General features: G+C 40.9%; 1 protein-coding gene across 1 annotated transcript; it reads left to right on the top strand.

The window, feature by feature from the left end:
• Nucleotides 1–1538: 1538 nt before the first annotated feature.
• On the top strand, nt 1539–25763 carry LOC135475318 (centrosomal protein of 89 kDa-like). Its single transcript, XM_064755167.1, has 21 exons — nt 1539–1586; nt 3573–3796; nt 4315–4430; nt 5131–5243; nt 8088–8303; nt 8764–8833; nt 9486–9602; nt 10376–10518; nt 12269–12319; nt 12862–12945; nt 13319–13419; nt 16073–16188; nt 16668–16833; nt 18012–18075; nt 18396–18499; nt 20877–20976; nt 21347–21388; nt 21928–22017; nt 22842–22888; nt 23125–23247; nt 24452–25763. The coding sequence occupies exons 1-21, from the start codon at nt 1584–1586 to the stop codon at nt 24633–24635; spliced, it is 2274 nt and encodes a 757-aa protein (XP_064611237.1). The 5' UTR covers nt 1539–1583; the 3' UTR covers nt 24636–25763.
• The last annotated feature ends 481 nt before the right edge of the window (nt 25764–26244 follow it).

The raw sequence follows: 26244 nt of genomic DNA, 5'->3' as shown, positions 1-26244 counted from the left end.
TCGTAGAAGGCCTGTTGGTCGAGTGGTCTAGACGGTTAACAAGTATTGCTGGCGTTTTGGTGCCTGACTCGCTGGTTCGAAACCCACAGTGGTCTCAGTCAGTTTTCAGCATTAGAATCTGTGCTATATTCAGAAAGTGTAATCCCCATCAACGATAATACTGTGTATAGATTTCCATGATTTACCGGTACATTACCTTAAGCCGAAATACAAATGCATTTACATACACACGTGCATTCAAGACCGCACGGATATATTCTTACACATGCAGGTAAACCATACTACATAGGCCACATATATTGTATGCTTGCTTTTTCCATATATTTATTTATTTGATTGCCTTTTTTTTCACTGTACTCAAGGATATTTCACATATATCATGGCGGTCAATATCATAGTGGGAAGAAAGCGGGCAGAACTGCGCCGCGCTGACACGCTATAACCACCTCCGCCACGGCCGGAGGCCCCTTTTTCTATATGTTGTCAACCAAATCATATGGTGTACCATGGACGGCGTACATTTTGAGCTCCGGGTGGTATCTGTAGATAAATATACATGCCGGAATATGTATACCTACAATTATTGCGGGCGGTTACGGCAATGCCTCGTGGACACCCTTACAAACACACACAGGCTCTGAATATCGGGATACTGAATGGAACAATTCATAGCTCGTTGTTACGAAAATATCATTCAGTTATGGCAATCTACATGCCATCGCATGCTCATAGTATATGCGTTGCCTATATCATTTTACATCACTGAGCGTTGCTCCACGGAAAGATGAATCAGATTGTTTACATTAAGAGCCATGAACATCATAATTTTGGTTCTACCAATGCGGGAATCCAAATTCAGTCGTCAAAGTAGAATCCTGGTGGCATCGAACGTACGTGTCATTTTAGTTCTAATATAAATAACGGCGATATTTTAAATTTGATCTGCGTTATGGCCTATATATAATAGTCCCTACATTTTCTTATTCTTTGCCTGCGGAAATGTCCACGTTACCATGCATATGCAGCAGTGGCCTAGCCCACTAAACGCGGATGCATATTTCTTTATACAAGCCTATGAGCCATTTTATTTAGTTCATGATATTCAGCTAATTAATCAGATCTTTTAAAACAACATAGCATTCATAATTGTTTAACACATACCAACATGTCACAAAGAATTAATTATGGTTTTCTTTGATAATCAAACCAGACTACCGCCATGTAGGCCTAAGTGAAATATAAATCAGCGTGGCCTATGGCGGCATGCGCCTGAACACCGATAAATTATTTATTTATACGGTGTTTTCCACCGTATTCATAATAAAAACAAATACACGTACACGTTTGTGTAGGAATTAAATTGCAATGCGTTTGGTTCTTTTACGTCACTGACAGACTTACGTTCAGCTTGTTTGGTCCTAGCTTGTGATAAATTAATGATACTAAACGTTCGGCGGCGAAAACGAAAGTGGTGACGTCTGGTCTCTCTGACATGCGCAGTGCGCACTGTTTACGGTTGCTTCGCGGTTTTCAAAATGGTGGGGAAAGCGGGCGCTCGACGACGGACCAAGTCGGCCTCCGATATGGTGAGAGTTACGTTCTGTTTCAAAACACAGTGACCCAGAGATTACTTGTGTGTTATGCTAAATTTCTGGTAATTTTAGAAAGGGCTGGCTATTTTGTTTGATAGACTTGCGGCCGTTTCCTCAAGTGCATTCTTCTGGCAGTAGACAGGAATGTGACAGCTCAACATGTCTGTACACAGATAACAACAACAACAACATGACTATACTGACAGCTTGTTAATTTTATAGTATGAAATATTTCCCATGTGAACTTTAATCATAAGGAGGGATGGATTAACATGAGATATGAGATAAACATGAACATTTATCGATTCCAGAAGTATACGTGTCATAAATAAATAAGAAAACATGGACGAAAGATTGAAGGAATCAATTTACTGGGCAGCTAGACTAGCCCTCAGTTAGACATTACAGCAAAATATTTAGATTCTCCTCTCGGTGCCTAGATTTTATTCATACCATTTCTTCCTTTGTTGGGACATGTAGTTGTAGTTTAGTCCATGTATGGTCCATGAGCTCAGGCAGTAAATACTAAATACTAAAAAAAACTATACTATACACACATTGACCTCCATGGCTGTTGGACTAGGGAATTCCTTAGAAAGTAAACTGTCAAAATGTAGTGTAAAGCGACACATGTTTCCTGATTTTTGCAGAAAATAAAGGGGCATTATCGAAATAGAAAAATTTTACAAGGGACCATGCATATTTCACCAAAAATAGAATAATCTCCATTACACTTATATCTGTAAAATAAAAACAAACACCGGTAAGAATATATGACCACGAGAATAGTTTGCCATCATTGATTCTGGCATACTGTCGTCCATATTTCTAAACTAAGTGGGGGAGAGGACAAGATGGGGTAAGACAGCTCTTCTAAATGTCCAATTTCATTCTATTTTGACATATCTGATTACTGTAGAATATGTATATAAAAGCGTGTCACATGAAATTCCGTTTTTTTATGCATGGGTAAAGGCTCCCGACATTCAATTTGGGAATGGCCGAATGTGCCATGCACGATAAGTATCTGTAATGTCTACCTTTACATGTTAATGCACATAATATGACTTTGTTTTATCAAGAGTCAATCTTTCAGAAAAAATACTAGTGACATAAATATACAATTCATCGTGGGCCAGTATATGTGTGTGGGTGTATATATATATATATTTATGTAGAAACATTGACTTACGCAGCACTCAGTGGTTCTTAGAGTTTTCTCCTCATCATACTGATGTTGCCCTCGGTATGATGTGGTTGTCTGAGGTCCCTGTCCATTTCTGTGTCAGATGTATGTCAGTTTAGTGATATGCTTCGTCTTGCATACGAGATCTGGACCAAAACTTTATTTACATGATCTACAAACATCACCTGCCATAGAGCTAATATGCAACATGACTTGTTGACAGAGAGTCATATTTCCTAACGTATGGTAACTGGTAAAGATAGTACCAGTATCTGCCGACTAAAACTGCTTGCTCACTGGATGGTATCCTCAACATCATAATTTTAGTGGGGGAGTAAAGCCAAATTGCTATGGCGTTCTTTCCTGTCGGCCAATTCTCTCCTCTGTGTGAAGCACTGCTGTTTCAGTTAAACTAATAAAATTGTTAATTTTTTTCCCAGATCAGTCACTATGCTGGTTGTAAAAAATACTGATACAAAGCTTGTGTGATGATGTGCAAATCACACTTATTTTAAGTCAACACCAACGCTGACAATATAATACCCTTAGCTAAGCTGTAAATTACAACCAAACTGCCAGTCCTGAGAAATGTATGCACATAAAGATATTATAAGGAATATTACCAGGCAGCCAAGTATTTTTCTGGTTTCTAGATGTTGAACTGACGTACATTGTTACTGACTGGGAAATACATACATGTTAGTTATGTTGGTCCACAATCGAAGAACAAGCCAGCATGAATATAGTTTTGTTAACCATTTTTGCTGATATTGTTGTTTTGTGTTTTTGTACAGTCCACAATAGGAGCTGCCCTCTTGCCACCAATGGCTTTCTTGGCCGTACCAAGTACACCTCCCCCAGTGACGAAACCTGTCCCACGCAACACTGGTCTGGTGTCGGAAATGCTGAACACTTCTGCCATTGGTCGACTGTCACACACTGCCCCGCCTGTTATTGATGATGCCTTCAGTGACCCAGACAGTAGCCTGTACGATTATGAACATATGAATGACCCAGGGTAAGGGAAACTTTTACTCTATAGAAATATTACAATAGTTTGGTATGAAATTGAAAAGTGGGGGAATTATCACTTGATCTCACATTGTTTGCATAACGTTTTTGCATAACTAAGAATGTTTCCTTAGGGTTGGCCTAAGCAGTCATGTAAGTGAAAAATTATTGTGTACAGCATTAAATAATCATAATTATATATAGTTAGTCAAACTCTTTAATGCCGTAGTGAAAATGCCTGATTGGGAAAGTTTATGGCAAATTTTGTTTAAATGCATTTATTTTATGTTTGCGATCATGAGGTGTTTTTTGGGGGCATGCTGTTTAATCCAAATCATTTTATTAAAGTTTTTTTATTTAGGCTTTAGTTTGTGAATACTCAGGAGAGGATACACGTGCAAGAAGCAAGCATCATTATATTATTATAATTATGTTATATATTATTCAAGGACAAAAATATTGTAGAATTTCAGGGTATGAAACTGTATACTTTCACCTCATTGATTTTCTGGTTTTCATGTTTAGATATGCCACTGTGGATTTTGGGACATTGGAGAGACGGCGACAAGCAGAGAGGGAGCGTCTGGGGTCCCCACGCAACACACCAGTGGACATTAATGAAGCAGAGGAACAGTCACAAGGTATTAAGTGCTTCACCTAGAAATGGCTTGTGATAACTATTGTGTCCATTGTTATACAGAAAAATGTGAAAAAAGAAAAACTAGGAGAAGGTGAAATTGATTTATTTATTTATTTATTTATTTATCTGATTGGTGTTTTACACCGTACTCAAGAATATTTCACTTATTCAACGGCGGCCGGCATTATGGTGGGAGGAAACCAGGCCAAGCCTGTGGGAAACCGACAACCATCCGCAGGTTGCTGCCAGACCTTCCCACGCACGGCCAGAGAGGAAGCCAACATGAGCTGGACTTGAACTCACGGAGACCGCATTGGTGAGAGGCTCCTGGGTCATTACGCTGTGCTAGCGTGCTAACCAACTGGGCCACAGAGGTCCCAAGGTGAATTTGAATGCTTGAACATATTGATCTGAGACTGTTCGTATATGTGCAGCTGATTATTCTCTTAAATCTTGTTACTTTGTGAAGGATTTAAATATCCTGTATTTTTTACGATCCAATAATATTCTTGAGTAATTATCACGATTTGATACTAGGCCAGATGTAATAGTTTCCCTCGAGATGTATTTGGCTTCCTAGGTAAAATAAGCCAGTGGATAAACGTGAATTCTTACGTGTGATGTTCCACACCAAACATTTGTATAATTTACATATGTCTATAGATTGCATTCAAACTTGATGGATTTGCTTGGTGTTCCAGGCCATAGGTATCACATTCTGGAGCCATCTGAGATTAAACAGGAGCTGGACGGGTTACAGCAGGACCCAGTGGCAGCACTCTATGCTGTCCCTAACAAGGTCATCTCACAGAAGGTGTGTATTATGTGTAAGGTTCTGTTGGTACACCTGAGATACAGCAGGGGCTTGATGGGTTAGGACAGGACCTTAGAGCAGGACTATGCTACCCCATTAAGCTCATCTCGCAGAAGTTGTGTATTATGTGTAAGGTTCTATTGGTACACCTGAGATACAGCAGGGGCTTGACGGGTTAGGACAGGACCTTGGAGCAGGACTCTATGCTACCCCATAACGCTCATCTCACAGAAGGTGTGTATTATGTGTAAGGTTCTATTGGTACACCTGAGATACAGCAGGGGCTTGATGGGTTAGGACAGGACCTTGGAGCAGGAGTCTATGCTGTCCCTAATAAGCTCATCTCACAGAAGGTGTGTATTATGTGTAAGGTTCTATTGGTACACCTGAGATACAGCAGGGGCTTGATGGGTTAGGACAGGACCTTGGAGCAGGACTCTATGCTACCCCATTAAGCTCATCTCGCAGAAGGTGTGTATTATGTGTAAGGTTCTATTGGTACACCTGAGATACAGCAGGGGCTTGATGGGTTAGGACAGGACCTTGGAGCAGGAGTCTATGCTGTCCCTAACAAGTTCATCTCACAGAAGGTGTGTATTATGTGTAAGGTTCTATTGGTACACCTGAGATACAGCAGGGGCTTGATGGGTTAGGACAGGATCTTGGAGCAGGAGTGTATGCTATCCCTAACAAGGTCATCTCACAGAAGGTGTGTATTATGTGTAAGGTTCTGTTGGTACACCTGAGATACAGCAGGGGCTTGATGGGTTAGGACAGGACCTTGGAGCAGGAGTCTATACTGTCCCTAATAAGCTCATCTCACAGAAGGTGTGTATTATGTGTAAGGTTCTATTGGTACACCTGAGATACGGTACGGGCTTGATGGGTTTTAAAACAAAACCCAGTGGCAGACTCTGTGCTGTCCCTAATAAGCTCATCTCACAGAAGGTGTGTATTATGTGTAAGGTTCTATTGGTACACCTGAGATACAGCAGGGGCTTGACAAGCTAGAACAGGCCCCAGTTCTACCGGCACTCCTCTTGGCCATGTCTCTGGTACATCAAACATGTTGTGAAATTGACTTCTAACCTTACTTGAGTATGACCAGTTAGAGAACAGAGAACCAGTGCGCACGAACAAATCACGGATTCAGAAACAAGGATTTTCACAGAGACTGTTGTGTATAGGGCACAAGAGATTTATTGGAATTGCCACTCGTATATGTCTGTGAGTGAGGTCAAAATGAGAAGACAGCAAAGATGTCGACGATTGTATTTCACCTGACTTTGCCAAGTTTGTTTTGGGAGGTATTTTTGTTCTGCAGACATACTTGTGGGAAGGCTCTTAAAATACAGGAATTCTGCTTTGGGCGTTGTTACCCAGAATTAAAAGTTCACAGCCAATTTCTTGTCTTTGTAGAGATGAGAGTCATGGGTGCATCGCAAACCATTAGCACAAATGTGAATGAACCATGGGGTTCGTGGATAAAAATTTCATGTGAGCGCCGCTTATGAGTGAAATCAGATTTTGAAAAAAATCATACACCACTTTGCTATTCATATGAATTGCAATCATAAATGGTGGCTTTAAAGTATACACTAATTCTGCATTTTGTAGCTGTTAATGTTTGTTGTTTGTTGTGTTTTTAATTTAGTTTCTCAGTCAAATGGGTGACTGCATGTATATGTATTATTGAATGTGATATAGACATGTGGAACACAGTTAATTTGCCAAAGAACAAAGTCAGTTTGTGGCTAACTTCTGTGTGACTTTATTGGAAAGTAAAGACTTAACACCTGGATTGGAGTAACAATAGAATACCTGTATAGGGCTTAGGATTAAGCTTGTGCCCAGACATACACTCTTATGTATGTTTAATGTACTGCCTGTAAAAGTTCACAGCTTGTGCACACCAGTAATGGTATACCAGGTAGAGAATGCTGGAAGGCTGACTGTCTTCAGTAGTAGGTGTGTTCTCGGTTGTGAGAGGGTTAGAGGATAGTGTGGAGTGACGTACATGTATACAACAGTCAGTGATGGGTAAGAGCATGTTTAAGTAATGATTATACCAACATGCGATCAGTCATTTTGTTCTCTTCATTTGACTGAGGTTTGGGTTCATCTGATCTGTTTTGTTTCATCAGTGTCAAATCTGCTGTAAACATTCTTAGTATAACACGAGCCATACATTGTCTGAAAGTTTATGATGAATGTCAACATGACTGGCAAGGTAAAGGACTTGCACATTAATACCTATGGGCTTGATTTCTATTTTTTGCTTTGTGAAGATTTGTATCAGGGGTTTTGGAGCCTCAAAAGAATAGAAGACAAAGTAGAATGAAAATGTTTGTCAAAAAAAGTGCACCTAAAAAATCTCTGGATACATCACTGTCTGTCACCTTATTTGTGGCAAATGTGTGACAGTACAAGGGAACGCGCTAAAATGGTTATTGGAAATATTAAAAGATATTTGAATAATATGTTACATGAATATTAAGTATACTGTATTTCACCGGTATATTTTTTAGCATTATTCAATTGACACCTAAGTGTTCACATCTAAATGACCTTGATGTGCTTCCTAAAGTGCATTTTTATATCAAACTCTAGGTGAAATACAGTAATTGTATATCTGGCAAAGGTCACTGGTTCTCCCTGGCTCTCTAGTTTTCCTCCACCCATGAACCTGAATGCCATCCTGAAGGTTAAACGTGCAGGAGCACAGTTTTAAATACCAATACAATAAATAAATAAATAAAATATAATTCTGTCTGTGATATGTTAGATGTATCAGATCAAATGACATTTTATCCACAGTTTAAGGTCATGATTTTAACATTTCAGAAACATCACCGTCACAGCGGGTTAGCAATAGCGGCGGCTGCGGAGCAGCACGTTGACTCTGACCCTGAGGAGTCCCTAGCCATGAAGCGTTATCACCAAGAGGACCTGGCCACTACCCCACAGACGCTGCGCAGGACTGTACCCAACACGGCACGCGAGGTCCGCGATGCCATGAGAGCTGTCAGGGACCTCCCGGCCATCGACTCGGAAGATAATGTATGTCCTGTACATTACTCATGTGGCAGGTCCTATTTTAACCTTTGTGAAGTGAATATAAAACCCCTGTAGCAGGTCCTATTTCCAGTTATGTGAAATGAATATAAAACCCCTGCTCACAAATTTTTATTAGAATTTTTTATAACTATTTCTGGCAAATGATGATAACTTATGGTAAACTTTTTACAAATAAAATGTATTTATGGAAAACCCTACTGGAAAAGGGGTTTGTGGTGAGGTAATGACTATAGAGAGTGAGACTGATCACCTCAAGTTTTTAAGCATTAATGTCTGCTGTAATATAAAATATGACGCCACATACAGGTAGTCACCACATTCAGTGACAAATATCCAGAGAGGGCTTCTGTATCATTTACAGATTTTGGGGTTTGTAATGAATCCCAAGTGCACTATTTTTGTTGTGGATTTGTCTGATATTTAAATCATGATTGTGTTTCAGCTGGCAAAGAATGACCTGGATAAGAACAGTGCAGAACTCAAGGAATCATTGCGAAAACTCAGGGATCATGGTAAAGCCTTAGTATTAAACATAGCTGGTAAAAGACATTTGTAAAATGATTTTTGTTTTGTCAGTAGAAATAAGGTTCTTTGTATGACAGCTAAGGCAGGAAATTAGTGGATTCAGTACTGAAAGCATTACCTGTTGACTACGACCTTGTAAATAAAGTAATGGTAGACTATACCTTCTGTGCTGGAACTGTGGCTTACAGGTGTTTATGCCAGTACTGAGTAAGATGGGGTTTTTTGGTGCTGGTGTGGCTAGTTTACTCCAACAAAATCTGTCACCAATAATTGAAAGGAAATTTTGTTTCAAAATATAAAAATTGAAAAGTGCATCTACATGTTATACATGTATTCTACATCAGACCTTAATTAATGAGAAAAAACTGTTGTTGTCATTAGTTTGTGTTGTGGCTTGTGTGATTGAAACTATACCGGATACTGCTTCATTTCAGATCTTTTCTCGGCCAGTCGTTACTTTGACTTTGCGGTTTACTCCTGTTTCCTCCACCCATATACCTGACTGCTCTCGCTGAAGTGAAAAATTATTGAGTGCTTCATAAAACACCAATCAAATGAAAAGACTAAACAAAATTGCATGTGAATTTATATAAACATGTTCATGATGTTGAATTCTTTTGTATTTTGTGGTGTATCAAGATATTTCCATCGAAAGACAACAAGAAGTGTTGAAAAGACTGGAGGTCCAGATTATTGACCTGCAGAGATACAGCGAAGATTTACGCTCTGAGAACTCTGCCCTGAGGAAAGGCGAAGGTATGAAAGTGCTACTCAAGTCCAAAGAGAAACCAGGCAGAAACATTAAAATGATTTGAAGGACTCCCTATGGAATATATCTAGAAACACGGTTCAAATAAATTTGGGGTGAATAACATTATTTAACCCCCATAAATGAAGTCCTTAAAAACAAAGTTCTCAGCAGTTTCCATAAACTTTTCCTGACGTGATGTGATAATATTCATTATGTGACAATAAATCGGGCAGATATGACGTCAAATATAAGGCAGTTTTATTGGGAATGACGTCAATTCGTGGCAATATGTCAGTTATGGGTGATGTCATGTGTTCTTGCCCAACATCATTGCAAGCAAAATTGTAGTATTGTATTATCCTCTCAAACTAATAACAACAGCTTTAATACAATGTTTTTTTTTTTACAATTTAATAAAGCAATTCTGACTATTTCGATCCTTATTATTTAACTTTGCTTTTAGGACATACATGTTTTGATGCTAGATTAGCTCTTTAATGGAGTGGGTGATTCATGGGGAAAGTACTCTGAATGATGTTTCCCAGTTCGGTTTTACCAATGAACCTTACCGTCATCCTTGAGCATTATATGAAATACGGATCAAGTAAATAACTAACATGACATTGGGAAGGTGAATATCATACATTAGGTGATCGGGTTTCATACACATAAAGGCACTGACAATTTACATACAAATGTGCTTATATTTTTTTATATCACAAGATAATAAATATCCACATGTTTTCAACGGACTTTTGTTCTGTTTTCTACCTGTCAGACAGGGTAGGCTCCTCAGTGTTAAAGAAACAGTTACACGAGCTGAAGGAAGATTGTGACATCCTGAAGAGCACAGTGCATCGTCTGAACATAGAGCTGAGCAAGTACCAGGCCAAGTATCGTCCAGTGCAGTATGGCAGTGAGGTGAATTAGCAGGACTGTTTGTGATGTGTTTTTTCAGTCATATTCTGTAGGTATTATTTTGCGCAGACTGACTAAGTTATACTTTTTGTGAAGCTTTGAAATTGGCCTATCCAACCAATGTAGTTTTGTCTTCGAAGTCAGCATGAAAATATGCATAAATTGCTCTGAAAGTTGCTCTTTCATGTGTGGAAAGGTTAAAGAATGGGGTAATCTGACTAACACCTGACATCAGTCCTAAATCTAGACCCTAGCCCACAAAGATGGTAAATTTTCATGGTTCATCTGCTACCATTAGGAAATTGCGATCGCGGAAGTTCTGTTAGGGTACAAGGGCTGATAATTTGGAATGTCAATACTAGAATGACAGCAGAGAGGGCATCTAAATTTATAAGTGGGGGGGGATGTTTTTGTTCAATATTTTAATATCAAGGGCAGTCATGACCGTGTGCTTCAGACTGCGTCAGGACTGGATGCGTATCAAGATTTGTTTGCATGAAATAATTTGAGGCAGGGCAAAAGTACTGTGCTAACACTGTTACTGCAGCTAATAGTAAAATTACAGAATCAAGCTACAGAGTCGTGCATGGTCTAGCAAAGACTTAATAGCTGTCATTGTTGCCATTTGCAGATTGAACAATCCATTGTCAGTTGGTAATGTTTGAATCATTAAGGAATATTTAATTGTGGAGTAAGGATTATATTCATTGAGTTTACCTCGTACAAGCTGTTGTCCCAGTCTGGACCACGAGCGGGAAATTCCTATGAATGCTGTTTTACTGGGGCTGATATCAATTAGTGCATTTTGTGTGTTTACCTGAATTCTGTGGGGACATACTGCAATGGCCTCCATAGTAGTCACACGTACATGTATGTTTACATGCATGCGCGATAATAGTAATAACAGGGGACCTTTGTTATTCCTGTTAAAATGACAAAAATTTCCTGAAACTTTAGTTTTCTAAAATATACATGTGGTTATTGTGTATGTACCGGTGTTGTTACTCAATGTACAGGTAGTTGTTGTGTATGTACCAGCGTTGTTACTCAGTGTACAGGTAGTTGTTGTGTATGTACCGGTGTTGTTACTCAATGCACAGGTAGTTGTTGTGTATGTACTGGTGTTGTTACTCAGTGCACAGGTAGTTGTTGTGTATGTACTGATGTTGTTACTCAGTGTACAGGTGGTTGTTGTGTATGTACCGGTGTTGTTACTCAATGCACAGGTAGTTGTTGTGTATGTACCGGTGTTGTTACTCAGTGTACAGGTAGTTGTTGTGTATGTACCGGTGTTGTTACTCAGTGTACAGGTAGTTGTTGTGTATGTACCGGTGTTGTTACTCAGTGTACAGGTAGTTGTTGTGTATGTACCGGTGTTGTTACTCAATGCACAGGTAGTTGTTGTGTATGTACCAATGTTGTTACTCAATGCACAGGTAGTTGTTGTCTGTGTACCGATGTTGTTACTCAGTGTACATGTGTTTGTTGTGCATGTACCGGTGTTGTTACTCAATGCACAGGTAGTTGTTGTGTATGTACCAATGTTGTTACTCAATGCACAGGTAGTTGTTGTCTGTGTACCGATGTTGTTACTCAGTGTACATGTGTTTGTTGTGTATTTACCGGTGTTGTTACTCAATGCACAGGTAGTTGTTGTGTATGTACTGATGTTGTTACTCAGTGTACAGGTGGTTGTTGTGTATGTACCGGTGTTGTTACTCAGTGTACAGGTATATGATCATCTACTTAACAGGCTCAGGAGATTGTAGGATTGCCCTCGAAAGGCCCAATTCCGTCATGGCTGGTAAGTGAATTATTATCTTCTAAACATCATGAAATCTACATGATTTTGCATAGTACGGTCAGACAGTATGTGATACCGTAATCCAACAGTGACTGTCATGTTAAATGTGTTGTAAAAGTAACCAAACATCCAGAGATTGTAGGTTATACGTGATCTGTATTGTGTCTGTTGTAGGTTATAAGTGATCTGTATTGTGTCTTGCATAAAGTTGATTTATATTGTACTTGAAGCACGCTAAAAGGTCTGCCCTAGGTTAGGTTATGTGAAACTTTCAGCTGTGTACCACGTTTCTATCTAAAGCCAGAAACACCAGTCAAATTAATAAATAGATTACATGCTCTGTGAATTTCAAGAATGTGACGACTGTTTTGACCTGTGTCATAATTCTTCTGTTTTATCAGACAGGTTTTAATGCTTTACACCGAGACTGCACTGAATTCTTGTGAATGGGAAGATGACAAATTTCCATAATACTGGTGCTAATTCCGTACTTGTGCAGCAAGTTGATCCTCAATACAGTCTGTACATTTGTTTGATTCCAGATTAACACCAAGTACCTGGCCCCCTTGTTTCTGGCCTATGATGATGAGCTGAGTAAGAAGGACCAGGCTATTCATCAGTATGAGGTGGATCCATATCACTATGTTGTCATCATTTAATCTTAATGCTATTGCAGGATTGCTTCTGGCTTTGTGGACATAATTATACATGGGGTGGCTGTGAGTTCAAGTCCAGCTCATGCTGACTTCCTCTCTGGTCATGTGTGGGAGGGTCTGCTGTCAACCCACGATGTGGGTTTCCCAAGGACTCTGCCGGGTTTCACCCCACCATAATGTTGTAGACTGTTGTCTAGGTGAAATATTTCTTGAGTACGGTGTAAAACACCAGTAAAGTAAATAAATCTTACATGTCACTTGCTCTTGTAAAGCTACAGGTGATCCAATGACAGCTTTGTTGTTCCTGTTAAACCCTTACAAAAACTGGTGACCTGTGCTGCAGGAGATCATGGAGTCATTGAAGATGAGGACAGAGGAGGTGGTGAAGGAGAATGAGGTGCTGGTAACCAGGAGTCAGAAGGGAGGTTCTGGCGACCAGGACTGGTGAGTCTCGTAATGGGAGCTGGGAGGAGGAATGCTGTAGTACCAAGGCACCGCCAGATGTCTATATGCTGAAAATTTTAACAGCAACCTGCGGATGGTCATGCGTTTCCCCCAGGCTCTGCCCGGTTGTCTTCCACCATAATGCTAGCTCTCATCGTAGAAGTGAAATACTCTTGAGTACAGAGTGAAACACCAGCCAGACAAATTAAGTCCTATAATTAAGGCATGCTTTGATTTTGGTCCAGACATTCCCATGACTTGTGCATTTTCAGAACCAAGTGTTCAGAACACTGTCCTACGATTAAGGCATGCTTTGATTTTGGCCCAGACATTGCCATGCCATGTGTGTGTGCAGGACCAGGTGTTCAGAACACTGTCCTATAATTAGGGCATGCTTTGATTTTGGTCCAGACATTCCCATGACCTGTGGATGTTCAGAACCAAGTGTTTAGAACACTGTCCTATGATTAAGGCATGCTTTGATTTTGGCCCAGACAGTGCCATGCCATGTGTGTGTGCAGGACCAGGTGTTCAGAACACTGTCCTATAATTAAGGCATGCTTTGATTTTGGTCCAGACATTCCCATGACCTGTGGATGTTCAGAACCAAGTGTTTAGAACACTGTCCTATGAATAAGGCATGCTTTGATTTTGGCCCAGACATTGCCATGCCATATGAGTGTGCAGGACCAGGTGTTCAGAACACTGTCCTATAATTAAGGCATGCTTTGATTTTGGTCCAGACATTCCCATGACTTGTGGATGTTCAGAACCAAGTGTTCAGAACACTGTCCTATGATTAAGGCATGCTTTGATTTTGGTCCAGACATTGCCATGCCATGTGTGTGTGCAGGACCAAGTGTTCAGAACACTGTCCTATGATTAAGGCATGCTTTGATTTTGGTCCAGACATTGCCATGCCATGTGTGTGTGCAGGACCAGGTGTTCAGAACACTGTCCTATGATTAAGGCATGCTTTGATTTTGGTCCAGACATTCCCATGACCTGTCGATGTTCAGAGCCAGGTGTTCAGAACACTGTCCTATAATTAAGGCATGCTTTGATTTTGGCCAAGACAGTGCCATGCAATGTGTGTGTGCAGGACTAGGTGTTCAGAACACTGTCCTATAATTAAGGCATGCTTTGATTTTGGTCCAGACATTCCCATGACTTGTGGATGTTCAGAACCAAGTGTTCAGAACACTGTCCTATGATTAAGGCATGCTTTGATTTTGGCCCAGACATTGCCATGCCATGTGTGTGTGCAGGACCAGGTGTTCAGAACACTGTCCTATAATTAGGGCATGCTTTGATTTTGGTCCAGACATTCTCATGACTTGTGGATGTTCAGAACCAAGTGTTCAGAACACTGTCCTATGATTAAGGCATGCTTTGATTTTGGCCCAGACATTGCCATGCCATGTGTGTGTGCAGGACCAGGTGTTCAGAACACTGTCCTATGATTAAGGCATGCTTTGATTTTGGCCAAGACATTGCCATGCAATGTGTGTGTGCAGGACTAGGTGTTCAGAACACTGTCCTATAATTAAGGCATGCTTTGATTTTGGTCCAGACATTCCCATGACCTGTGGATGTTCAGAGCCAGGTGTTCAGAACACTGTCCTATAATTAAGGCATGCTTTGATTTGGGCCAAGACAGTGCCATGCAATGTGTGTGTGCAGGACTAGGTGTTCAGAACACTGTCCTATAATTAAGGCATGCTTTGATTTTGGTTCAGACATTCCCATGACCTGTGGATGTTCAGAGCCAGGTGTTCAGAACACTGTCCTATAATTAAGGCATGCTTTGATTTTGGTCCAGACATTCCCATGACTTGTGGATGTTCAGAACCAAGTGTTCAGAACACTGTCCTATGATTAAGGCATGCTTTGATTTTGGTCCAGACATTGCCATGACTTGTGGATGTTCAGAACCAAGTGTTCAGAACACTGTCCTATGATTAAGGCATGCTTTGATTTTGGTCCAGACATTGCCATGCCATGTGTGTGTGCAGGACCAGGTGTTCAGAACACTGTCCTATAATTAAGGCATGCTTTGATTTTGGTCCAGACATTCCCATGACTTGTGGATGTTCAGAACCAAGTGTTTAGAACACTGTCCTATGATTAAGGCATGCTTTGATTTTGGTCCAGACATTGCCATGACTTGTGGATGTTCAGAACCACGTGTTTAGAACACTGTCCTATAATTAGGGCATGCTTTGATTTTTTTTTTTTTTTTTTTTTTTTTGATTGGTGTTTTACGCCGTACTCAAGAATATTTCACTTATACGACGGCGGCCAGCATTATGGTGGGTGGAAACCGGGCAGAGCCCGGCGGAAACCCACGACCATCCGCAGGTTGCTGGCAGACCTTCCCACGTACGGCCGGAGAGGAAGCCAGCATGAGCTGGTCTTGAACTCACAGCGACCGCATTGGTGAGAGGCTTCTGGGTCACTACGCTGCGCTAGCGCGCTAACCGACTGAGCCACGGAGGCCCCTGCTTTGATTTTGGTCCAGACATTCCCATGCCATGTGTATATGCAATAATTTCTTGTAGAAATTGAATGTTTCTCTTTTGTATGCTAAACAGAACCACAACTGTTATTCTTCTTGCACTACCTGTCATTTACACATGTCTGTTTGCTGTAGGTCCAAGCTTGAGGAGCAGGCCAGGCTTATACTGGAGGAGAACCAGATTCTTATGGAGCAAATTAATGTCCAGCAAAACAAGTTCAAAGATCTACACAAGGCACATTCACAGGAAAGTAAGTGACCACTGTCAGGCGTTCTCTTTTCTTATAATGCCAGTCAACTGACAAATGGTCCTGGGTTTCCCCAGAGCTCAACTTCCAAGCAAATAAATAAGTAAATATAATGCAGGTCTATTTACTTATGTAATTCATCACACTAGCAATATGTAAAATGCTGTGCAACAAATATGATAAAAAATTGCCTATAATTTGTACACACTACACACATCCCTACATTTACATGTCCATACAAGTGTGAAAAAATTTACCAAAACTCCTGATTAAGTATTCATTCAACGTTTCTGGAATTTTAAACTTGAGGGTGGTGTCACGTGGTAAAATTCACAGTAAACATCTGAGAAGGAGCTGATTGACTAAGAAGAGGGTCACCCTAGTCTTTAGAACTGCTAAAGTTTCTGTAAACCTATACCTAGTTCTTCGCCCAAGCTTAAAGCATTGTTTATCCCAAACTGTGTATTTACCTGTCCATCCAGTGGCCAAGCTGTCACGGCGTGTGGTGAGTATTTCCTCTGAGAAGGCAGACAGTGAGCGAGAGATTGAGCAGCTGAGAAAGTCTCTGAAACAACTGAAGGAGAAGTATGATGAAAGCTTGGTGCACACAGAAGATAGGACCGTTCATACGGTCACAGAGATAAAGAGGTGAGGGCTAGCAGTTCTTACAGTGTGTGGCTATTCATATTTCCAGGAGAGTTTGGTGCACACAGAAGATAGGACCATTCATACGGTCACAGAGATAAAGAGGTGAGGGCTAGCAGTTCTTACATTGTGTGGCTATTCATATTTCCAGGAGAGTTTGTTATCCCACATGTCCACAAAAGAATGTTATCCACTCTTCCAGGAGAGTTTATTATCCCACATTTCCATGAGAATTTGTTATTCCATGGTTCCACTAGAATTTGTTATCCCACACTTGCAGAAGAGTTTGTTATCCCACACTTGCAGAAGGGTTTGTTTTCTCACACTTCCACGAGCGTGTTTTATCCCACTCTTCCTCAAATGTTTGTTTTCCCACACTTTCTCAAGAGTATGTTATTCCACACTTCCACAAGAGTGTTAGTCCACACTTCCACAAGAGAGTGTTATGCCACTCTTCTACAAGAGTTTGTTAATATCGCAGACTTTCCCTAGAGTTTGTTATCCCACCCTCTCATGAGAGTTTGTTATCCCACCCTCCCGTGAGAGTTTGTTATCCCACCCTCCCTTGAGAGTTTGTTATCCCACCCTCCCATGAGAGTTTGAGGTCCCACCCTCCCATGAGAGTTTGTTGTCCCACCCTCCCATGAGAGTTTGTTGTCCCACCCTCCCATGAGAGTTTGTTATCCCACCCTCCCATGAGAGTTTGTTATCCCACCCTCCCATGAGAGTTTGTTATCCCACCCTCCCATGAGATTTTGTTATCCCACCCTCCCATGAGAGTTTGTTATCCCACCCTCCCATGAGAGTTTGTTGTCCCACCCTCCCATGAGAATTTGTTATCCCACCCTCCCATGAGAGTTTGTTATCCCACCCTCCCATGAGAGTTTGTTATCCCACCCTCCCATGAGAGTTTGTTGTCCCACCCTCCCATGAGAATTTGTTGTCCCACACTTCCACGAGAGTTTGTTGTTTCACACTTCTACAAGAGTGAGGGATATTAATTTATTTGTCTCTCTATCACACCTTGATTACTACAAAATAACTGCTCTAAATTGTCTGATTTGAGACCAAAAATTTGTGCCCGTTTAGTTTTTGTTCATTTGAAAGTTTTGTTGCCCATATATGTATATTTTATACATTGAAACTTCAGTGCTCTAAAGTACGAGTATGTCATATTTCAGAACATTAACAGAGTCAAAGGAAATTCACCAGAAGGAAATAGAAAATCTCAGCACCAAATACCAGGTAAGGGATAAGTATCTGTTATTAACAATGTAAATATGATGAAGTGATGAAGTGCGTAGATTACAAATTTTTAAAGACTTCAAAAAACTCAGCATTGACCTCAGGCTTTTGACTTTCAAGGCAGGTGCTCTAACAACTTGATCATTTCATTGTAGTTTTTAAATATCTATTTATGAAGAAAAAGGTGTGTATTAAGTTAAAAGTGTTCTAAATTTAGTTCATGTTGTCAGATTTTGATGCATATCTTTACAAATTGTGGTCTTTTCCAGAAGTTGTACATTTTCTTTCTGTGTATGAATGTTAATGATTTCTGTTTCCAGGCACTTCAAGTAGAACGCAAAAATCTGGCTTATGAGTTGACTGATTTGAAAGCCAAAAATCATGAGTTAGAAGCAGAGGTGAAGTCCTCACAGAAGGCCCTGAAGTAAGTGAAAAAAGAAAACCTGATTTGTGCTGTGATGAAATGTACTGACAAAGCTCTGTTCAGATTTTGAAAGTATTGTCTTAGGGACTGTCCCCATAAATCGTTTGCCTCGGGTTCGGTAAAACGAATGAAACGACCGAACACTCAGACGATGAGTGTCGGATTGGTTCATTTGTTTTTTTTTTTCTTGGAGCCGATTATTGGAAACAGCGGAAGAGGGAGCAGGCCTGGCGAAAGTAGTCCCGCTAGCACAGCAGGGAATTTCGACTACAACAACGACAGCCTCTGTGGCTCAGTTGGTTAGCGCGCTAGCACAGCGTTATGACCCAGGAGTCTCTCACCAATGCGGTCGCTGTGAGTTCCAGTCCAGCTCATGCTGTCTTTCTCTCCGGCCGTACATGGGAAGGTTTGTCAGCAGCCTGCGGATGGTCGTGGGTTTCCCCCAGGCGGTGCCCGGTTTCCACCCACCATAATGCTGGCCGCTGTCGTATGAGTGAAATATGCTTGAGTAAGGCGTAAAACACCAATGAAATGAAATGAAATGAAACTACATGACACGTTGGCGTTAAATTAAATACCAAACTATATATATTATATATATAAACTACTTATCCTAAAGGTATACTCGAAGATACTAATGATGCAGTATGACTTGGAGTAAATTTCATTTCCATTAAGTACATCACCTCTTCTCCCATCCTTTGAAAGCCTCAACTCAGACTTGGATTGAACTGAACTCTTGACAGACTTTTCAGTTGAACAATAGAGAAACAAACTGTACAGTGTATATGGATTACATCAGACTGAACGACAACTGGTACATGTATTTACTTCAGAAATTATTAGCAGATAACAAACACAAAACATAAAGCATGATTAAAATATTATTTGGGAATAATAAAAGCTGGAGTTGACAGCTTGTATGTATCTAGTGGGGATTTGAAGGGGCCTTCCATATTCATCTGTAAGCCCGCTGCTAGGCCTACTTATGTTTGTGAAGGAAGGATTGCCTGCTGTGAAATAAAGAAATATGCACATTTTGTTTCACCAAGATTCAAGGTGAGTAGATGCTGACACCTAGTTATGTATGACAAGTAAGACTTTCAATTAACAGGAAGCAGGGCTTGATCAGCAGGAACCCCCAGCACCTGCATGACGGCCTCGGTCACACCCCGAGTCCCAAAGCTGGATATAACATACAGTTCATACTAGATGATTTAAATATTCTTTATTAGATCTCAAGCACAGATTTGGACAAGTATCCATCGCGCTATATAGTTGTCAACACTCAACATCGGCTGGTACAAAACCTGCAGGACCTGGTGTGACTTGGCTCACTTGTGGGCCTACTTGTACGAGTGTAGCCTAGGCCAGTATGAGTTTCTGACGGATATGCCCGATCATATATTTAGGCCTATACTTTGGGTGTTGGTAGACTATCGTGAAAATATGTAAGTTTCATGAGTTGAACCACTTTTGCTGTTGATTCTTTGGGTTTGTTTCTTGTGTAGACTAGCGTTGAAAACCTCTTTACCGATCGTCGGTTTACACAATGGTGTTTAAACGTATCACTATGCAGTGGCTGACCGATACAGGGATTCGTTTGATTTGTTTAAATCATGTTAACTGAATGGGCAAAGGAAGGGTGTAGGTCGAATTCGGCTTTTTGGAGAAAAGAAAAAATAAACGAATGCAAACGATTTATGGGGATGGTCCCTTATGAGAGTGAATGCCCCATAGTGGCAGTGTGTCGGGACATTGGTTTGTTGCTGGCCTTACATGTGATAAGTTTCTTAATTTTGCCCATGAAACTAAGTAAAAATAAGTGAATTAAATTTTGAGTATAATAAATTTGGCACCTGTGTTGTGTTTTTGTAGTCATTTTCCTGATCATCCAAGTTTCTCCTGTCAAATAGACATGGCTATTTTTTTTGATGTCTAGCACAGGCACCTGACAGTCCTCCTGGCTTTAAGCTGCAGCTGAATGAGCGACAGCTGGACATGGCCTGCAGCTGAATGAGTGACAGCTGGACATGACCTGCAGCTGAATGAGCGACAGCTGGACATGGCCTGCAGCTGAATGAGCGACAGCTGGACATGGCCTGCAGCTGAATGAGCGACAGCTGGACATGGCCTGCAGCTGGATGAGTGATAGCTGGACATGGCCTGCAGCTGAATGAGTGACAGCTGTACATGGCCTGCAGCTGAATGAGCGACAGCTGGGCATGGCCTGCAGCTGAATGAGCGACAGCTGGGCATGGCCATAGGAGCGTCTTAACTGCATATGCCAGCGGGAACTTTTTTTATCAGTAAGATAGAGACTACACATTTATTTGGGAGGCCTTGCTAATGTGACATTGTTGTCTTTATTTATCAGGAAAGTGCAGAATAAAATCCAGTTGATGAACAAAGCATTAGAGTTGTCTGAGAACAAAGAGCTGTCTGCCCATGATCACCTAGCTGCACTGATTAAACTGGTAAGTTCTTCCTGACATGTGATTAACGTCTGATGCTGTCAGTTTGTTTTACGTACTTCTGTCAAGTGTAATTATGAACATTATGTCCTTGATGAGCCAGTAATTATAGCTACCCTAATTCTTCAACTGTCTCTGCTACCAATATTTTAAAAGATTTTGAGAGAACTATAGGTTGCAGAAAAATAATTTGCACAGTTTTATGAAGCTTGCATTATTAGTGACACAAACACATCATTCTGAGCGACATTATCATTTTGATAATCATTGCATGCTTAAATCCCTCTAAAAATGTACTTTAGAGGTTGAAAAGGTTGAAGCTTGATGTTGCAAAAGTTTCTTTGGGTACTGGAACTGTGGTTTTGTGTTTTAGGCTGAGAGAAATGCCTTTGAGAGGGACACCTATGCCAAAGTGGTAAGTGTTAGCCGGTGTTTTTTGACAACCCAATCTAGAAACCAGTGCATTCATAATCCTTCTCTAGGAAACAGATTTTTGAGGTAGCCTCAGCTGAAACCCCGCGCAGTCATTTGGCATGGTGAGCACAAGTCAGTGGGATTTGGCTTTGTTTGTCGATAAAGCATTGTTGGTGTCGTTAAATATTCAGGTGGTTAACATACATGTAGCTATATGTTTCTGCCCTTGTGTTTTGTGTTGGAAGTCAAGTATGGTGTTGTAACGAGTGTTGTTGAAAGGAGAGTAGACTGCAACGTTTCACGTGTCAAAATTGTTTTTTCTATTGTGGGATGATGCTTCAGTGGCGGCAGTTTGGCATCATGGACTCCTGTCACAGGAAGATACAGTATATGGACACACACACCTACATGTGATGACTCTTTGTCATCATATGACTGAAAAATTGTTCAATATGATATAAAATTAAAGTGCTCATAATGCATACATATACTTTAACTTATTATTTAAGTTATTAAATTATTTTTTGACATACTTTGTAGGCTAAAGATCAGGAACATGAAACCAGGAGAGCCATGAACAAGCTAATAGAGGGGAATGTCACAGTGGGCAAGCTGGAGGAAAAGCTCAAGGTGAGTGGTTGGTGCATGCACCATGGTTCATACGTGGGTCATGACTCACATTTGTCCATTTCTGCAGTTGTCATGGTAACCAGATTGCCATTTCCCTATGTATACTTTATTTATGTAAATAGATATGATTTGGTGTCTGGGCTGTAACTTCAACAGTTTTCGGCATAAAGTTTTGGTGGACACATATACCCACTTGCGCGGTTGTCATGGTAACCACAAGTCTATCATCAACACTTATGAAGATTCCCTTCAGGTTTTATATTCACCAAAATGCTACTGGTGTTCTTTTATACATTTCAAACAAATGCATTTGTTGGGGCATATGTTGTGTTCGCCTGAACACTTGTTTAAATTTAGATTAGTCTGAAACTGTGAGCTTCTGTGAATGCATACAATAATGAAACCGTTAAACAGAATACAGAATATTATGTTTTGTATTCACTTGATGAGGATTAATCCAGCCACATTTATTTATTTGCGTGGTGTTTACACTGTACTCAATTAAAGTTCGCTTACATGATTGTGGGCAGTGTTATGGCGAGAGTGAGTGAGTGCTTGGGGTTTAACGTCGTACTCAACAATTTTTCAGTCATATGACGACGAGTTATGGCGAGAGGAAAATAGGTAAAGAGCATTGCATCTAGATTGATCAATGAAGTGTTTTAGGCCAGGCTGATTAATTTTTCTTTTATATGCGACAGCAGTCAGGTTGATGAGTGGAAACCAGAGTGAACCATTAACCTTTGAGCACTTTCTGACTTGAAGCTGGATTACTTGTAATAGGTGATCACTACCCTGATAATCTGCTTTTCTCTGTATTTCAGACGTATAAAGTAAAGGCTGCCGCAAAACTGAACACAGTGGCTGCCAGGTATGTACAGTGGGTGTTCTGGTTTGAGTGTGAGAAGCAATGAATGTATGGACACAGACACTGGTTGTTGTGGTAATGGGAATTTCATTGGCATACATGAAGGTGTGAATTTGTCACAGTAGTTGTAGAAGGTTTACTAGCGTCAAATTTATACTACACATAGCATTTCAGTGCTTTTTGGCTGTTGTTAGTTGAATAGTAATTCTTCCTTAATTCATTATGTTTTTGAATTTCAGGTTTTCTGAACAGGAAGAAAAGTTTCAAAGTGAAAGGCTCGAGTATGAAAGAGAGATTAAACACTTGAGGCTATTGGTGAAAGAGAAGGAGTTGATGCTACAGTCAGCTGACACTGAGAAAAGGTGAGGTCACAAGTACTTGTGTGTCAAAGAGGAAACATAGTTTGTCGGTATTATTTGAGAGAGGAAAGGTTAGAACAGGAGTAGGAGAGAGAAAATATTGGACCAGGAGTATTTATTTATTTATTTCATTTGATTGGTGTTTTACGCCCTACTCAAGAATAGGTGGAAACCGGGCTGAGCCCGGGGGAAACCCACGACCATCCACAGGTTGCTGGCAGGCATTCCCACGTACGGCCGGAGAGAGAGCATGCATGACCTGGACTTGAACTCACAGCGACCGCATTGGTGAGAGATTGCTGGGTCATCACGCTGCGCTAGCATGCTAACCAACTGAGCCACGGAGGCTCCTGGACCAGGAGTAGGAGTGAGAGAAAAGATTAGGTCAGAGTAGGAGAGAGAGGAAGGATTAGGTCAGGAGTATGATGGAGAGGAAAGAGTAGGTCAGGAGTAGGATAGAGAAAAGATTGGGCGAGGAGTAGGGGAGAGAAAAGATTAGATCAGGAGTAGGAAAGAGAAAATGTTAGATAAGGAGTAGGAGAGAGAAAAGATTAGGACAGGTATGAGAGAGGGAAATATTAGGTAAGGAGTATGGTAGAGGCAAGATGTCAGGGGTATGGGAGAAAAAAGGTTAGGTCAAAAGATTAAGTCAGGAGTATGAGAGAGGAAAGATTAGTTCAGGGGTATGGGAGACAGAAAAAATTTGGTCAGGAGCAAGGGGGGGAGAAATAATTGTATCAGGAGTATGGGGGAGAGAAAAAATGGTGTCAGGAGTATGTGGAGAGAAATGATTGTGTCACGAGTATGGGAGAGAGAAGAGACTAAGTCAGGAGTATGGGAGAGAGAAGAGACTAGGTCAGGAGTATGGGAGAGAGAAGAGACTGGGTCAGGAGTATGGGAGAGAGAAGAGACTAGGTCAGGAGTATGGGAGAGAGAAGAGACTAGGTCAGGAGTATAGGAGAGAGAAGAGACTAGGTCAGGAGTATGGGAGAGAGAAGAGACTAGGTCAGGATAGAGAAATGATTATCAGGAGTAGGAGGGAGAAAATTTGGGATCAGGAACATTACAGAATCATGTGGAATACGTTTATGATAAAGAAAAGATGATAATGGAGCCAAGAGTGTGATCTAACTTCATATTGTGGAAAGCCCTTCCCATAGGTAAATGTATTTAGAAAGTGGTTTGTAATATTTTGTCGTTGTTACAGGGCTGTGGAGGAGGATTTAGAGGTGATGTGGCAGGCAGCAAACTCAGAGAACAGAACTATGCAGGAGACCCTGAGGAAAAGTGTACGCAGACTACGCCACCACAAAGGCTTGCAGGGCGTGTGTGAGCCTGACAACCAAGAACTGCTTTATGTGTCTTCTGACGAAGACGATGTGGATAAATAGAAACATGCTTGTGTGTTGTCGGTCAGTAGCTGTTAGGTGGATGGATAAGGTGTGCTCTTCATGATTACAGAAGCAAGAGGTGCTGGGTGACAGGGAATGTGATCTGTTGACACACCTGTGCTGAAGTCTCACACAGATAACAGTATTTTACACAGCTGAAGGGTCAGGTCTTTACTGAGTATCCCAGGAACTTTGCTGATTATGACTGGGATTTAAAGGTGGTTTAGTTATGAGTGTACCTGTGCAAGAGTTCATGGGTAAATAAAAAATAAGGGGTGATATTGATCAAGGTACAGGCCCTGTGATTTGTTAACCCTTTGGATAAGTGTAGTTATCTCCCTTGGTTTGCCCTGGGAAGAAATATAGGACTGGGTTATTCACCATGATCGACTTTCAGCTGAAAGACCTTTGCACCTGTTCAAGGTCATACGAGTAAATGTCAGACATTGCCAATCACTGACATGCTCAGTGTTTCACACAGTATCCAGCTGAGTGTCCACCGGGACACCATTATTGTGAAGAACTTGTCCTGCTCAAAAGACTATGTCCAACACTACCTCAAGGGGAGATAAGTTCCTTGGAATGGACAGTCCAAGAATATTTGATCAGCTAAACCTTCACCTGTCCTCGGAGAGAACTCATTTTTTGTGCACATATGGTGTCATTTGTGGCTATTGGTGACAAAGTACTGTACATTTTTGTTGGGAGATTAGAGGTTGTTCAGATGTTTAATCATTCCGTCCAAGTTTGTGACAGAATGGTTGCACAGCGTGCAACGTCCAAAGAAAATACACTTCTGTCCTGTTTTGTTTTTAATCGAAAAGGACCTTTTGATCAGCCGAATTAATCTTTGAGGCATTATACATGTGTTAAGTTATTTATTATTCTACAGCTTGTTCTGTATGGGTTTATGCTTAGCATTTCATCATTACATGAGTACTGCATTCTTCAGTGTGGTGCTGTGCACTAGCGGACCAGTTTATCCGTCCAGACATTGTTTTATGTTTATGTAGCATGTGTGCTTTTGCACTGGTTTGTGAGCAGAGTATTCTACATGTATATCTTGTTTTCATAGATTGAAGACCCTCTTTGTTTGAGTGTCGACAAAAATTTCCATAATATCAGTGGTGGGGGGAAAAAAACAATGCAGATGCATAACTGTGACATCTTGCAAAAGAAGATTAGTGAATGGCTCATGGTAAAAGATAGTGGGTCGCACAGACTTCTGACATACTGACACTTCCAGATTATTTGTGACCATCTTTATCTGGATGTACAAAAAAAGAACTTCCATGATATCAAGGGGCCTCCGTGGCTCAGTTGGTTAGCACGCTAGCGCAGCGTAATGACCCAGGAGTCTCTCACCAATGCGGTCGCTGTGAGTTCAAGTCCAGCTCATGCTGGCTTCCTCTCCGGCCGTATGTGGGGAGGTCGGCCAGCAACCTGCGGATGGCCGTGGGTTTCCCCCGGGCTGTGCCCGGTTTCCACCCACCATAATGCTGGCGACCGTCGTATAAGTGAAATATTCTTGAGTACGGTGTAAAATACCAATCAAAAAAAAAAAAAAAATCCATGATATCAGTGGTGAGAAAATGCATCATAACTGCAA

Source organism: Liolophura sinensis, chromosome 9 (genome assembly GCF_032854445.1).
Source record: "Liolophura sinensis isolate JHLJ2023 chromosome 9, CUHK_Ljap_v2, whole genome shotgun sequence".
NCBI classification, from domain to species: Eukaryota; Metazoa; Mollusca; class Polyplacophora; order Chitonida; family Chitonidae; genus Liolophura; species Liolophura sinensis.
This window is presented reverse-complemented; position numbering and strand designations above follow the sequence as displayed.

Excerpts from the sequence above, each read along its gene's own strand:
- LOC135475318 (XM_064755167.1), top strand. Across the intron at positions 3,797-4,314 it reads GAACATATGAATGACCCAGG|ATATGCCACTGTGGATTTTG; the intron begins GTAAGGGAAACT and ends TTTCATGTTTAG. Across the intron at positions 22,889-23,124 it reads CTGAACACAGTGGCTGCCAG|GTTTTCTGAACAGGAAGAAA; the intron begins GTATGTACAGTG and ends TTTGAATTTCAG.